Source organism: Anopheles moucheti, chromosome 3, assembly GCF_943734755.1.
Source record: "Anopheles moucheti chromosome 3, idAnoMoucSN_F20_07, whole genome shotgun sequence".
Taxonomy (NCBI): domain Eukaryota; kingdom Metazoa; phylum Arthropoda; class Insecta; order Diptera; family Culicidae; genus Anopheles; species Anopheles moucheti.
The window spans coordinates 12230432-12245675 of NC_069141.1; the positions used below are offsets into that span (position 1 = coordinate 12230432).

The following is a 15244-nucleotide window of genomic DNA, read 5'->3' on the forward strand; positions in this document are numbered from 1 at the left end:
TGTACAAGCAGAACAGAATTGATAACCCGTTTATTCAGCTCTTACTTGATGCTGTAAACAACAGCAACTAAATCGAACTGCTAAACCGGTTTTCGTTGCCGTGGAAGAAGCATGGCTTGCTTTGAGTAAATAGCATTTAACTCACAATTTTTCTGTGGCTCAATCTATGTTAATTAGACCGATACAGAAAAAAGGGTAGATTATCGTTTATCGTAGATAGAGGAAACTTTTCCAAACAAGGACGCTCTCAATTCCAAGTTCTTTGTTGCCATCTTCTACGTTACAATCGTTATTCTTTCCATTTCGTTGGTAAATCAATCACGCCGAAGAATGGATTTGTGATTTATGTTTAATGCATCAGTTGTTTATTCCTCCACTGATGAACGAAACATCCACGCATCAATCCACTTGGTCACATTATTTTCGCAATGAAAACAGCAAACAAGTGAAGCCGGAAACAAACAGTACCGCTTACTTCAGCTTCTTCTTCGGGCGCAGATTGTTGGTGTGGCCACACTTCTTCTTACGGCAGTTCGTTGCTCTCGGATGCAGACGGGCATAGCACTTGCGACAGATCATCTTGTCACAGTTGTACTTCTGGGCCAAAATACGCAGCGATGGTTCGATGATACCTGGGTGGAACGACGGCGAAAAGAAAATAATTAACAATCATGTTTATTTTTCGATGGCGATACTGGGTGATACTGGGTTGTACCCTTCCAACCAGACGTGTTACTTACCACCACGAAGTCGCAGCACCAGATGAAGGGTAGATTCCTTCTGAATGTTATAGTCCGACAGAGTGCGGCCATCCTCCAGCTGCTTACCGGCAAAGATGAGACGCTGCTGATCCGGGGGGATTCCTTCCTTGTCCTGAATCTTAGCCTTCACATTTTCGATCGTATCCGATGGCTCGACCTCAAGTGTGATGGTCTTGCCCGTGAGCGTTTTCACGAAAATCTGCATGATTCTGTAGAGCACAAACGGTCAGCTTTTAGTACGGTTACATTCGAGGTTATGTACACATCATAACGATGGTATGCATTCATTTCCAAACATCCAGTTGAGCGATCAAATGATGAACACTATTGCACTTGGGTTAGTTATTCCCACATCGCTCGCTTTACAACATTATCCAACGATTACGAATTACGATTATTTCTTGGATATCCATTAAAAATCGAAACAAAACTCACCCAACGTGTCTGCTCGCTGGTAAACTTTGACAGAGAAAGAAAAAGGAACAACATTTTGACAAGAACCAACAAATCCACAGGTTCGGCCAGCTGCCGTTTTGACATTTTCAATCAAACAAACCAATTACAGGCAGTTCCAGAGATACGCTATTATAACGGACCGTTTTGTTCCGGGAAAAATCCGCGTAACTCGAATTTCCGCGTAAGTCGAATCCTAGTGCAATTTTGTTTATACTTAAAAGTCACAGAGTCGACTTCCTTCGCTGTATTTAATTTATTCCTGTTCGTTTTTAAATATTGCTTGAATATACAGGATTTCAAAACACTTGTATATGCTGTCGTTAGGTATAATTCCCGTGTACTGAAAATATGTACTGTGCAAAACAATAACCTGTACCCTGGGGTCCGTTTTTCGATTTAACACAAATCGAGCCTTTTTTTTCGGTGTCGGTTAACATAAAATACATATAACACAATACGTAAAGGTACATATTTGCGCACAGCGATTAAAAAGATGCGAAACGACGCTCTTGCACAATTGTGAGTTTCACGCGCTTGGGTACAATAGGTATCATTTCCTACTCGCTTAATTGTTGTGACTAGCAAACTGCAAGCGGATAAAGTAAGTTAAAATAGAGCTACGGACCGCAGCAAACCGAACTCTGACTTACAAGTGCAAGTAAAAAATACAGGTAGTGTGGTTCAAACGCCCCGACAACGAAAAACCACAAACAACGAAGATAGAGAGCATGTGGTAACGGCCTATGAGAACGAGGCAAAGCATGCAAATATTAGCCAAATACTAAACATAAAATGTCAAATGCTTCAGGCAGTTTATGGGATAATCAAAAAGTACCAAACAACGTGGCAGATTGTCGCCAAGAAACGTGGTGGCAACAGGCGGTTGTGAACAAGCCATAAGCGTGTTGTCGCAACAAGTCATAAGCGATGTTCGGAGCTGGATCAACGACGATATTACGCTGAAAACTCTCGTTGAAAAAGTATTGCAAAAATACGATGTGCAAGTTTTCACTACTATCATTGCGAGGGAAATAAAAGGCTTCAACTACTCGTTGAAGATGGTTAAGCTGATTCAAGAGCGGCTCAACACACTGCTAACAATAGAAGATCGGAAATTATAAGCTACACAGTATTACGAAATAGCTCAGAAAATTTCGGACAATTGCCTAATCTACCTGGACGAAGTGGGATTCAACGTCAGCATGCGCACGCTTAAAGGACTTTGATTGAAGCTCATGTCTGTTAGGGTGTAAATAGATCGATGTAAGTTAGAGTTCGGTTGCTGTGGTCCTTAGCTCTATTTTAACTTACTTTATCCGCTTGCAGTTTGCTAGTCACAACAATTAAGCGAGTAGGAAATGATACCTATTGTACCCAAGCGCGTTAAACACACAATAATGCAAGAGCGTTTTAAAATTTCGCATCGTTTTAATCGCTGTGCGCAAATATGTACCTTTATGTATGTTTGTGTTTTATGTTAACCGACACCGAAAAAAAAAACGCTCGATTTGTGTTAAATCGAAAACTTGTATCCTGCACAAGTTATTGTTTTCCTCATTTGGATTAACTTTAGACGCATCGCTTACTAGGCCAATATTAAATATTTTCAGTACCCGCGAATTATACCTAACGACAGCATGTACAAGTGTTTTGAAATCTATTGTATACAAGCAATATTGGAAAGATCCAATTCAAATTTTTGAATGCTTTAGTTGTATAAGTTATTAAATGTTGTTGCTTGACGATGAAAATCAATTATGTTATGCTCTATTGTTATCAAACGATATTTTACATTCCTTTTCTGTGTCTCCAACATTCGATTTTTCATGCAATATCAATTTGAAATGTTTATTTTCGAATTTCAACTCTTCAACCGGGATAATATATGCCCAGCTTCAAAACCGACCAGCCGATTTGACATTCACTAAATTGTGCACGCGATACCATGAAGTGTTTCACGTTTCACTATCAATGGTACACTTTATCTTATTCGCTTGCGCGATTCCATAAGTTGGTTATGCCGTATCCAATCTATTGCCAAACCCTGTATGACTGGTCATACTTTTTTCGCCATGTGACCTAATTTTCCTTCATTTCCTTACAATGCGAGTAAAGTTTACAGCAAAAACTGATTAATAAGATGTTTATTAAGTTTCTTATGTACCAGATTGGACGAGCTGAATAAAAAACATAATTCTCTGGCCGTTGAATTGTAAGCGATCTAAAAACCGCACAACGATACAGCCTCTTTTCCAGCCAGCATCGAACCACGTCATTCGAATGTCACACTGACAGTTCAACGTATTTTCTTCCCTAGCGGGTCACGAGCGAACTTCAATTAGGTGCATTTTTATATTTTTATATCTGGGAAGCTGGCTCCGATAAGTTCCCCGTGACTTTCTTCTCAAACTCGTGCTCAACAACAAGTGGCATAACCTTGGCGTAATGAGTGGAGCGTTGCCACAGTGAATCTTCAGCTTGCCGCATCATTAATCTAGAGAATAGAACAGTGACACAAATCCGCAGAATGTCGCACGAAGATAATGGTACCGCTTCGGCCGAGGCCGAATTACTGGCCGCCGATGACCAAGGCAATCAGGACGTGAGTTGGTGTAAATATTGGGGGTTGAATTTATGAACAAAAAAATCCAATCCCGTGTCTCGTTCTAGGGCACCGTTCAAGGCCAGGCGGCAGCACAACTTCAGGCCCAACAACCGTCACGCGCTGAATCATTTTTCGCCATCACCAAATCGCTGATCATTAGAGCATTGATTATTTATTTCATCTCTTCATTCTTTCGCCGTCCCGCTCCGGATGCCGGTGCGAACCAACAGGCAGCGGGCAAATCGAAGATAAATGCGTGGAATCTGTTCGATAATGGCACAGTGTTCGATTTGCACGTGTACATCTCGGAAGATCAGTACAATGTGGATTTCAACGATCCGAACAGTTTAGTTTGGCTGCAGGAGGGCTTGATTTACGGCGATTGGTACGGAGGTCGCGAAAAGGACGGCATTTTTACGCTTAATACTCAAATCAAAGCTTCCGAGCAGCTGATGAACAATGGATCGATATACCTGCACACGTACGTCACTAGGACGGGGCTTAGTCCGAATCCGGCAGCGGGTGAAGATTTTGCGGGTAAAAATATGGGCCATGCGAGAGCCATGCTTAGCAAATACAAAAGGGTTAAGCGCACCAAGACGCATAACTTGCTAGCGGGAGAAAAGGAAAAGTTCGAAAAGGAGCTGGAAAATGCGCTGGTGGACGATAAGATACTTGCGCACTGGCATCCAAATCTGACGATAAATCTTGTAACGGATCAAACGAACTGGGTGAAAGGATCGGTGCCACCACCATTGGACGAGTACATTAAATTTCTTCCCGGAGGACAAACGTATCTTCCGATCGTGTTCTACAACGACTACTGGAACATGATGAGAGATTATCAACCCATTAACCGGACGACTCCCGTGCTGGAACTGAACCTAGCATATCAACCACTGTCACTGTTCAAGTGGCAACTGTATGCGGCTCAGACGATGCGCAATAAATGGGCCAACAACATGTTCACGGAAGCGCTGTCCGGTGGTACCGAGACGGATGACGATCAAGACTCGCTGAAGGAAGCGCTGCTGGACAATAATCCGTACCTTCTAGGCCTCACGATCGTGGTAACGATTCTGCACAGCGTGTTCGAACTGTTGGCATTTAAAAACGACATCCAGTTCTGGAACAACCGCAAGTCGCTGGAGGGTCTTTCCGTTCGATCAGTATTTTTTGGTGTATTTCAATCGTTGATTGTGCTGCTGTACGTGCTGGACAATGAGACAAACTTCATGATTAAGATCAGCTGCCTGATGGGGCTTGGTATTGAGGTGTGGAAAATCCAGAAGGTGGTTAACATCAACATAAGCAAGGAAAATCGGGTCTTCGGATTTCTGCCCCGCATTAGCTTTACCGACAAGGGATCGTACGTGTCCAGTACCAGACATTACGACAATCTTGCCTTTAAGTATCTGGGATGGGTGTGTTTCCCGCTGCTGGTGGCGTACAGTGTATACAGCGTGCTGTACCAGGAGCACAAAGGATGGTATTCGTTCGTGCTGAACATGCTGTACGGATATTTGCTCACCTTTGGCTTCATCATGATGACGCCGCAGCTGTTTATCAACTATAAGCTGAAGTCGGTCGCCCATTTACCGTGGCGAATGTTGACCTACAAATTCCTGAACACGTTCATTGATGATATTTTTGCCTTTGTGATCAAAATGCCTATGATGTACAGAATCGGATGCTTCCGTGATGGTAAGTGCTTTTGATTTTTGTAGGTAAGAATTTGTGTAACTGAAAATAATGTCCCTTTTTGTTGTGTTCCAGATATTGTCTTCTTTATCTTCCTTTACCAACGCTGGATGTACAAGGTCGATTCGAAACGTGTGAATGAGTTTGGATTCTCGGCGGAAATGCTCGAATCCAAGGGCGACGCACCCAAAGCGAACGCAGCATTGACTGAAGCTAGTCCTAGCAGTAGCGATGAGCGGGAGGCCCCAGAATCAACCAGCCAACCTTCTTCGCCCAATGCAAAGAAAAGGAAGAACAAAAAGTCTTCCCCCAAACAGAAGGGAGGCAACAAGACGGTCACAGATAAAAAAGATGACTAATAACGATATATCTGCTGTGCACCATAAGTAATACAACCCACTAGAAACGCTTTTGCCCCCCATTTGCTCCAATACACGTGTGTAGCAGGAGGCAGCTGTTGTCTTATAACTGTACCCTGGGCGTAACTCATTTGCGCTGATCGTGAATTTTTGTTTTCTACCTAAAGTATATTTAATTTTTTGTCATAGTTAATCCCAACGACGCAGTAATCTCTACTGATGATCGTATACAGCTAAAACTAATAGTTATAACAAAAGCTTTACTAGGTTCATTCATTGCTCTAAAGGACTATTGTTATGAAATAGTCGTGTAGCAAAACCCAACGGATGGATTTATGGTATGTTTTACATGGTCAAAGTACGTGTTAGTGTAGTATGATAACTCAAAGCGTGAATTTCAAATGCGAACAAAGAATTATTCGATTGGCCGTCATTGCTTTCTCTTTGCTTGTTGAGCGCAAATGTTGTTCATGATGACAAAGTTTCACAATCACTGTTTGTGCATTATTGGCTAAAGTTGTACATCGTTTTGATAAGGTAATTCGGGTTATCTATACTGTTTGTTTAGCTTGTCTGATAGGCAACGCAGGCTTAATACGAGAGCTTGATAAACGTTGCTACGCTAAACTTCGTTGATCGGCAATTGGCCGAGATGTCTTTTGGAGGCGACCAAATAAGTATGTTTAAATAATAAAATGTTCAAGTTGTAGCGAAAAGATAATAATCATTAAATCTGTTTTATATTCTTTTTGCAATTACGCGCTTCGTGTTAACGAAATGTTGAGAATTTGATTTGAAATTTACTTGTTTTTGGTATCTTTGATTGACAATCTACTGTTTATCCGCCGTTTGTTTTCCTGCTTGACAACCACTGCCATCAGAAACGTCAAAACAATAGCAACATTTCGCTGACGAAAGCAAATCGCTGTTTAGCATTTTTCGCACCCACGATTTCCCGTGCTGCGCCTAGATGGCCAAACAATTCGGCTGAAATGTATTCCGAGTGGGCCTCACTGTATCCGATCATTGCGGAAAACATTACCAACGCACAAACGCAAAGTGTGCTTGGCAAATTTAGCATCGTCGGTGGTCGTGATGTAGCAGCCGTGGTTATAAAACAACTGGCCAGCACACTAGGCATCACGAACAATGCAGAACCGAGCAATCTTCACACGGACCAAGAGGTAAGGTATCTAGGCAATCGAGTATGTTTCCATCATCACCATCATCTCGTCTCCCTTTCCGTAGGTCCAATGGTGTATGGATGTAATATGTCACGGATTATCGCTGCCGCTGTCCGAGCACGACATCATCAAGGATGGTGTCAATATCTACTGCGAGTGGATCAGTGCGGTGCTGCCCCAGACCAAGATCAGTGTCCCACGGCCAATTATCGATGATCCGAACACATACGTTCGGAAAATAATCAAACATTTGTACAATCTTTTTGTGCCTCGCCCTGGAGAAGGTACGGCCAATTTAATCCCCCATTAATCGAAAAAAGCACCAACAACAGTGCATTCTCACACGTGCGTGTGTGTGTGTAGGTGTGCATCGGTGCATACGATTTGCACCATTAACCATTATACTACCACCTCTAGTGTGCATGCACGTGTTGTGTGACTCTCTGTAGCTTTCTGTATCCGCACTCAATTGGCACCAAACTAACTCCAACATGCACTGATTTTTCCAATCTTTCTTCGTTTCAAGTCTGGCCTTTCATTTACAAAGAGGAACTAGGTGAACGCTTTACTACTTTGTTTTATATTTTTTGCCGTCTGTTTGCACCTAGTCAGTACCGCACTAACCCGAATTATTGCCTAACTTTTCCAGGTTCGGACACTATCAATCGGCAGGCCGTTCTGTGTCATCGTGTACTGCGAACCCTGCAAGATACTGCACAAAACTCGCAAATACTCACGGTGGAAACATGGGAAGCACTGTTGCTCTTTCTGTTAGCCATCAATGACATTCTGTTGGCCCCACCGATCGTGAAGGATGATGTGGGCGATCAGCTGTGCGAACGTGTGCTGAGCGTTCTGTTTGAAGTGTGGCTATTGGCCTGCAGCAGATGCTTCCCATCACCGTCTTTGTGGAAAACGTTTCAGGAATCATGTGCCGCTTGGCGTCACCGTATCGCTCTCGTCGAACAATGGAACCGAGTGAATCTGGGACTGACGGCAAAGCTGCTCGAGTTTACCTATGGTCCAGCGTTTCCGGAAATGAGAATCGGTAAAGAAACTCTATATATGTAACATATCATGCCCAAACGGTCGACCGGAACTTTTATCATGCTATTTGTCTGATCGAGTACAAGGTTGGTTTAAAAAAGGAGGACAGGCCGATGAAGTCTTCACCGATTTCAAAGCTGCTTTTGTCCCCTAATTTTCTTCTCTTAGACAAGTGATTCTTAATGTTACCGAATTAAACATTTCTAATCTACTTTCTTACCATCTGACTGACACATCCTTTTCCTTTGCTCGAATCAGGGCTTATTTGCAGTTTAGCCATCGGGCAGACCTAAGTTAATAATCCGAAATGAAATGCCATGAATCTCTTACAGCTGACGAAGACGCACACCTCGTCCCAGATGGAATGACCAACGATGGAATTGCCCAAGCTTGGATACGCTTCCTAAAGATTCTCGGAGCACCAACGGACCTGTGCTGCCCGCAGGTGATCAGTCGCACACCACAGTTTGTGCAAGCCGTGTTACTGAACGCGGATGGAATCGAACCACAGCACCATCCCTGTTTGCTGAATCTCCCTCAGATCTTCCTCAAGACGTTGAAAGGAATTGCCGGATTAGTAGATGCCTTTCTCGGTAGGTACTCGAACAGCTACTGCTGCTTTTTTTGCTGGCCGTTTCAACTGAAACTTTTGTCCATTTCTGTATAATTACACGTAAGGCATAGCCCAGTTTAGAATGGACGAGCATAATCTTCTAGAAAACTTCAATCAGCTGACATTCACCAGCGCTGGTGGTGGAATGCATACGAGTAGTGGATCAGTCATTAGCTTTAGACATTCGGGTGGCGAGATCAAATCGAGTGCCCTGCGAGCAAGCGGTGGCCTAGGGGGGCTTGGTCTCGGAGCCGCATTAGGCGTTGTCGGGTCGGGCGGTAGTTCGACTGCTGGAGCTATGGGTACTGTTTCTAGCGTCGTTCCTGGTGGTGTTGGTGGTAGTGGCGGTGGTGGTGGAACTGGTTGCATAAACAATGTTAATATTATAGGCTGTAGTTCGAATGGCGCTAGTACCGGAATATTGAACAGTGGCAATGGGAGTGGAAGCGGTGCCGGTGCGGGGTTTGGTTTTTCTTGCGATGTATCTTCAGCGAGTCAGGGTAAACGTCACAAATTGTACTCTAAATATTTAGTAGCTGTTTACTAATTTCATTAAACTCATTTTCGTGCCCATCACACGCACATTCGCCATATTAACGATAACGGTGGGCAATAATAGCGGAAGGTTCCGGGTTTTGCAATGGCAAATCATCGTCGTTATTCATCGCTGACGCTAACGGATCGGCTAACTCTCCAACACCACCGCTACAGCGCCGCCTGGCGAAGAGCTTCAGTGTTTCGCCATCGCTACCGTCAGCACATGCCGTCATCTCGATGGCGCAAGCTAAGGGTTGGTGGACTTACTTGCTTGTTCGTCTCGGAATGTTCGTGTGTCGTTAGTTTGTAGTTGTTTGAAATACTGCTGTCCGCTATATTGTTTTCAAATGCCCTTTTTATAGTTGTGTAGTAATTTTTTATATATATGTCCGTGTAGCCTATCATAATTTGCATAATTTACAACAACACAATTTAACACCGGCATGATTGTTGCGCCTCTCATAGAGCAATGTAGCGTGTAGTGCTCACCCGGACAACAATTTCGCTCGTTTCAAAACCATTGCACCATTTTAAATCCCTCGTTGGCACCATTTGTCGTTTGTCGCTTTTGTGCTTTTTCCCATATTTGCTAATGTTGCCTTTTTTCGCTTCGATTGCAGGATTTACCAAAGGTTCGTTTAGTGGGCTTACTAGCAGCCGAAGTTCGTCTAACCATCCAAACAATGCACCACAATCTGCGTCCCTACCGTCGACTGGATTTTCATGTAGGCCTGCAATTGTTCCTGCATGCGTGTCAGTAAATTAACGTGTTTTGTATCTTTTTTATATGTAAGCAATGCTTTCGTTGTGTCAGGAGAATCGTTATCCGTTGGCGGCGAATCGTCCCAGGTGTAATAGTATTCTGCATCTATTCGGCGAGTGGCTCTTTGATGCGGCTCACATAGGAGGTGATACGTGGATGCAGAATACTAAAAGTGAGTTCACTAACCACAAAAATAGCACCGAATCCCAAATGAATCGATTAAAATGTGTGTATCTCGATTCCAGAGCGTGCTGCCGAAGCAAAACGCCGTCCATCCTCCATGATCATGGACAATCGCAAGGGTAGCCTGTCCCAACCACCTTCCTTGTCCGAGGTAAACGATGTTGCTCCCGGTCTCACCATCGACAAGTACGAGTCGGGCAAGGCCGAAGCGCTGGGCGCTTTGTGTCGCATATTTTGTGCGAAGAAAACGGGCGAAGAAATACTCCCGGTGTACTTGGCACGCTTTTATATGGCCCTTCACCAAGGTTTGAAGACCAACGATAACCGGGAGTGTATGGAAACGCTGGCAAGCATACTGTACAACTCGTCGGACCTGTTTCGCATCGATCTGGAAGGCATACAGGTGCTACTGCCTGCCTTCATTGGCGCGTTGGAGCTTATTTTGCCGGAAAAGGATCTAAAGATGCGATCGCAAAATGTGGTCATTAACAAAACCGAACTGCGTCGGGCGGCTATCAACATTCTGCTGTCCATGTTGGCTCTTCCGCTTCACTTCCAGACGCTTCCCATTCGCGACATTATGGGTGGACCGAATGATAGGTGAAAGATCTTAGGAGGATCACGTTGTGGTGTGGTTTGGTTAACGAATTGTTTTCCTTTTTTGCAGAAGTATAACTTTCATTCACCTCAAACCACGACTCATAAACATTCTCATGAACGCGTTGCAAGTGGAAACAGATCCACAAAACACGCACATGCTGCTGGGCGGGTTGCATCTGTGCGTTCAGGATGCTGTCACGTTTGAAGAGACGGAAAAGGGTTCCGCTGAAGTATTGCACTCGCTGCACCCAACAGCTGAAACATCCAATTTGCTGAGCTCGGGTAAGTGATGAAGAGAAAACGAAATAGCGCTCATGTTATTTTCTTTTCCTTTTAATGCCGCTCAAAGTTATTCACCGCATTGCAGCTTGATTTACTCGAAAAAAAAATGTATATTTCTTTTTTTTCAATCTTTCATTTTTTTTTCTTCACCGTCGATTAAATTATTTGGTTTAATGAAAATACGAACGAAAACATCCAAAAACAATCATTGCTTTTTCGTCCATTTTCTCGTGGTACCGATTCGTGGAACGATCGACTGAAACCGAATATAAACCAAACCCATTTGCCATCGCACCATTCTGTATCGCATCATTTGTGCACCATTTGCGCCGCTCCCGCTAGCCTGCTCCGAGAAGAGTGCCTACTCGATGAACAGCGCCAATTCCAGCATCGGTGGACACAGTACCGCAACACTTAGCAATGAACCTTCTAGTTTGCCGGCTTTTGATGATTTCTCATCCGACATTATTCATGAGTTAGAATTGAGTTCATCTGCAATTTATGGTAATTAGTTAATTGGTTTTATTTCTCCATTCCCTACGTTAATGCACGTGCTGCTACCTTTATTCCCTGTAAATGGCCTTTTTATATAAAAAACTATTCAGTGTAATGTTTTGTTTTATATGCTCCTTGCTAGATATGTTTCATATGACCTGTTATTTCAACATATGAGTTTGTAGATCACAATACAATCTTAACTGCACACACTGTTTTAATGTAACAACAAAAGCACATAATATTAGAATGGTAGTAGATTGCGTCCCTTGTATGGTCATTAAGGAAACGTAGTGTGTGAAGTTGTGGACAGCATAATAATATATTTCCATTCACTCACAGATAGCGCCCATGCGTTGTTTGTGCGAGCGACCTATCTCGTGTGTCACCGCTTGATATCGTCGTGGAAAACCGACCTTAACGTGTCCCTGGCAGCTCTGGAACTGCTAACTGGTTTGGCAGGAATGCACGTGAAAGATTCAGGTAATTGAGAGCAATTCAATATCACGCACGATACCTCTTTGACCGTACGTTTTTCCATTCGTTTAGATGTGTTGGAATGTAAGCGAGCTGTCAAGTGGATTTGCGACTACATATGCTACCAATGCTCGAGACCACCGCCAGCACATATTAAGGATCTTCACAGCACGATCGTGGCCGCGTTCCAGTGCACCTCCGCCTGGTTGATGAACCATCCGTACCTGCTGCAGGATAAAGAATGTCTAACGATTGTGCTGGAGGTGGTTGAGCTCGGCATATCTGGCTCGAAAAGTGTCGGCAAACCAGGTGAACCGGTCAAGCATAAGGACGAGAAAGAGCTCAAACCGGCTAGTATGCGGGTGCGTGATGCGGCTGAAAATATGCTAACCATGATACTGGAACAGATCGATTACTTTCCGAACGAATGTGGCAAACAATCGCTTTCGTCACTGTTGGATGAAGTGGTGCTGGCCAAACATTCCAACACTTCCGGCGAGCATGTTGGCGAATTGCCCCAAGAGCAAGCGATCAAAAAGTTTAAGTATTTCGTAACGGAAAACTCTACCGTGCTGGCGCTGTTTGAGGAACCGCTTGGTAACGATCAGGATCCCCAACCGACGGTTACAAGTACGTGAGCGTGTTGTGTGGAAAAGTAGCCGCGATACAATAATACATCTACATTATTTTCTCTCCTTATTCCAGTTCTTATCCGCGGGCCGTTCGGTCGTCATGCCTGGACGATGCAATTGCGCCATCTGTCGAGAAGTAAATCGGGCACAAAGTATCATGCTCCGAATCCTGGTCGACCCGTCCCCATGAACGATATAATGATGCGCCAGGAACTGGAGTATAAGTATTTCCCCGATTCAGTTGATCGTATTCCTCCTTGCGTAGTGGATTACTCAATTCCGACATTGGATTCAGCGGAGCAAAAGATAGGCAACCAGTCCACCAAACAGCTGGCCCGCTTGGTGGAGCAGCAGGTCGGGTATGAAAAGCTCTCGTGGGCTGAAACGGAATGTTCCGTCGATGGGCTGGGGCATGCACAGGAAGCATCACCACCCACTGTTTGTCACGAGTTCCAAGCTGCTAGGCTTTTCCTGTCCCACTTCGGCTTTCTTACGATCGGGCAGAATAATGGCAGTGGACAGAAGTTGGACGGAAGCGCACCGTTGTTAACGACGCTTGACTCCTCCAAACCGGAATTTTGCCAAGATTTGAAAATGTTGGATAAGATGTCACCTCGATCTTGCGACACAATACACGTGTTTTACGTGAAAGCCGGCCAAAGTACTGAGACGGAAATTATCGGCAATATGGAACCGGATAATTTACCGTCCATTGATGCTCATTTCTGGAGAATGCTGTATACGATCGGGTGGCCAGTAACCGTCCAGGAGCACGCCGGTTGGACCGGTTTCGTCGGCAATAGTTGGAAGATTCCGCGTGAGAATAAATCATGTCCGCAGCCGAGCGATGAGCAGAAAGGTCGATCCCCAGAGGAGTGGCAACTGAATGGCGAGAAAACGGTCCTCTACTGGGCAGACGTTTCCTCGGAGATGGCAATTGTGGTGCCGAACCGGAACAACAAAGTCGACAATACTGTGGAGGATACAACCGACGGTAACGGTTGCCCATCGACAACCTACGAGCGTAGCGTGAGCGAAATTCAACCCCGTTCGTCGTCCGTTTCTACCAACCAACCGCGACAGTTCTCACTGGACAGTGAATCCGCTCGGCTCGGATCAATTAGCAAATCGGCCGATCCGATTCCACCCATGCGCCGTAGAACGGGTGCGTCCAAACCCAGCACGCTGTACACAGCGCCGACGGCAAAGATTTTGCTCGTGTGGTTGGAAAGCTTCGAGGATCATCTTACGTTTCCGGTGGATAATCTGTTGCACTACACCCGGGCAGGATATTCCGCGCAGCACGGTGCCGTTGGTGTTACGACTTCGAGTGAATGTTTCATCATATATCTGCATGCCCTGTCGTCCAGTTTGCTGCGCGTCAAGCTCCAAGGTCCGGTAGGGCGTATGAACTTTGCCATTCCCTTGATAGACGGAATGGTGGTCAGTAAGCGGGTGATCGGTTCGCTAATTCGCCAAACGGCCTGTAACATGGCAAAGCGAAAGCGTTTGGACAATGATTCGTAAGTTACTGAATGTGTTTAAAAAAAAAAAGAAAGATTTTCAATCTATATTTCTCATTTTGCAGCTACCAACCGCCACACGTTCGGCGCCGCATCAAGATACAGGAAGTCATGCACAAGTACAAGAAAGATCTGACCGAGGCAGAGATGCTGGCCGATTTGTTTAAGCCGGCAATATAATGCACCAATTGCAACTTTGAAAAAGTATTACACACTAATTTATAACTAATCCAAATTTTTTTTATTCCGTCTCACGTTTTTTGAGACTAAACGTTATACGATTCCAAACTAATTATGCAATAAAGCAACAGTTGACACAACGTACGCAATCGTAGCGAAATATTTGTTTGAAATACAGATACCATAAGTGATCGGAATTTCGTTATTGAGACCACTACTGATCAATACGAAGTAAATATATTATTTTTAGCCAAATTTTCATGCATGTCCCATTGTTCGAGGCCGGTTTTTCTTACCTGCACCAGTTTTATCAAGTGTGTGCGTGTGAAGGGTTTAGAAAAATGCAGGGTTCGTATGCAACGCAATAACTGTTTGAAGATCAAGCAAGGGTCGAACATACAAAAAATGTTTAAGAAAGAAATTTAAACAAAATTTTTACATGTGTTTTTAACAATAAAATCGCAATAATAAATTAACTCATATATACAATCTTTTCGACACGTGAAATCATTCAACAGACAGTGGTCGAGGGATGGTCACCACACACGCGCATCGATCGATGTGTACCGTGTACAACTTCTTTCCTTTTGACAGAGTGTGCGTAACATTCCGTATGCCTCCGGTCGCAAATGATCGTCGAACGCATCTCGCCACTAGTACCAACTCGTTCGCGCAACATAACGGTCGTCGAAAGGGCACACGTTCCGTGGGGCAGTAACATAAGGGCAATTGCAGTGACTGAGGTTTACAGTGCAGGAAAAAAAACGTGTTTGCGTTAACAAAGCCCCCAGCCCCATTCCTTTCCATCCCTTTTCGCCTAGCAATTATTGCATGAGAACGAAGGAT

The 15244-nt window shown here is 44.2% G+C and overlaps 3 protein-coding genes across 4 annotated transcripts; 2 read left to right on the forward strand and 1 right to left on the reverse strand.

Moving 5' to 3' along the window:
• Positions 1-336: 336 nt before the first annotated feature.
• Positions 337-1260, reverse strand: LOC128304760 (ubiquitin-60S ribosomal protein L40). Its single transcript, XM_053041990.1, has 3 exons — positions 1197-1260; positions 741-970; positions 337-632 (listed from the first exon to the last, which is right to left on the reverse strand). The coding sequence occupies exons 2-3, from the start codon at positions 964-966 to the stop codon at positions 472-474; spliced, it is 387 nt and encodes a 128-aa protein (XP_052897950.1). The 5' UTR covers positions 967-970; positions 1197-1260; the 3' UTR covers positions 337-471.
• A 2291-nt stretch (positions 1261-3551) lies between these two features.
• Positions 3552-6286, forward strand: LOC128304756 (putative lipid scramblase CLPTM1). The gene is made up of 3 exons (XM_053041986.1): positions 3552-3819; positions 3888-5526; positions 5599-6286. Exons 1-3 carry the CDS (start codon positions 3745-3747, stop codon positions 5880-5882), a joined length of 1998 nt encoding a protein of 665 aa, XP_052897946.1. The 5' UTR covers positions 3552-3744; the 3' UTR covers positions 5883-6286.
• Positions 6287-6836: 550 nt separating this feature from the next.
• LOC128304753 (ral GTPase-activating protein subunit beta) lies at positions 6837-14534 on the forward strand. Of its 2 annotated transcripts, XM_053041981.1 has the most exons (16): positions 6837-7066; positions 7131-7350; positions 7593-7622; positions 7716-8114; positions 8446-8706; positions 8792-9226; positions 9346-9516; positions 9884-9988; positions 10058-10198; positions 10272-10809; positions 10877-11091; positions 11434-11595; positions 11929-12069; positions 12136-12693; positions 12769-14218; positions 14284-14534. In XM_053041981.1, exons 1-16 carry the CDS (start codon positions 6875-6877, stop codon positions 14396-14398), a joined length of 5133 nt encoding a protein of 1710 aa, XP_052897941.1. In that variant the 5' UTR covers positions 6837-6874; the 3' UTR covers positions 14399-14534. The 2 variants fall into 2 exon arrangements, with proteins under 2 accessions (XP_052897941.1, XP_052897942.1); XM_053041982.1 differs by lacking the exons at positions 8792-9226; positions 9346-9516; positions 11434-11595.
• Positions 14535-15244: the final 710 nt, after the last annotated feature.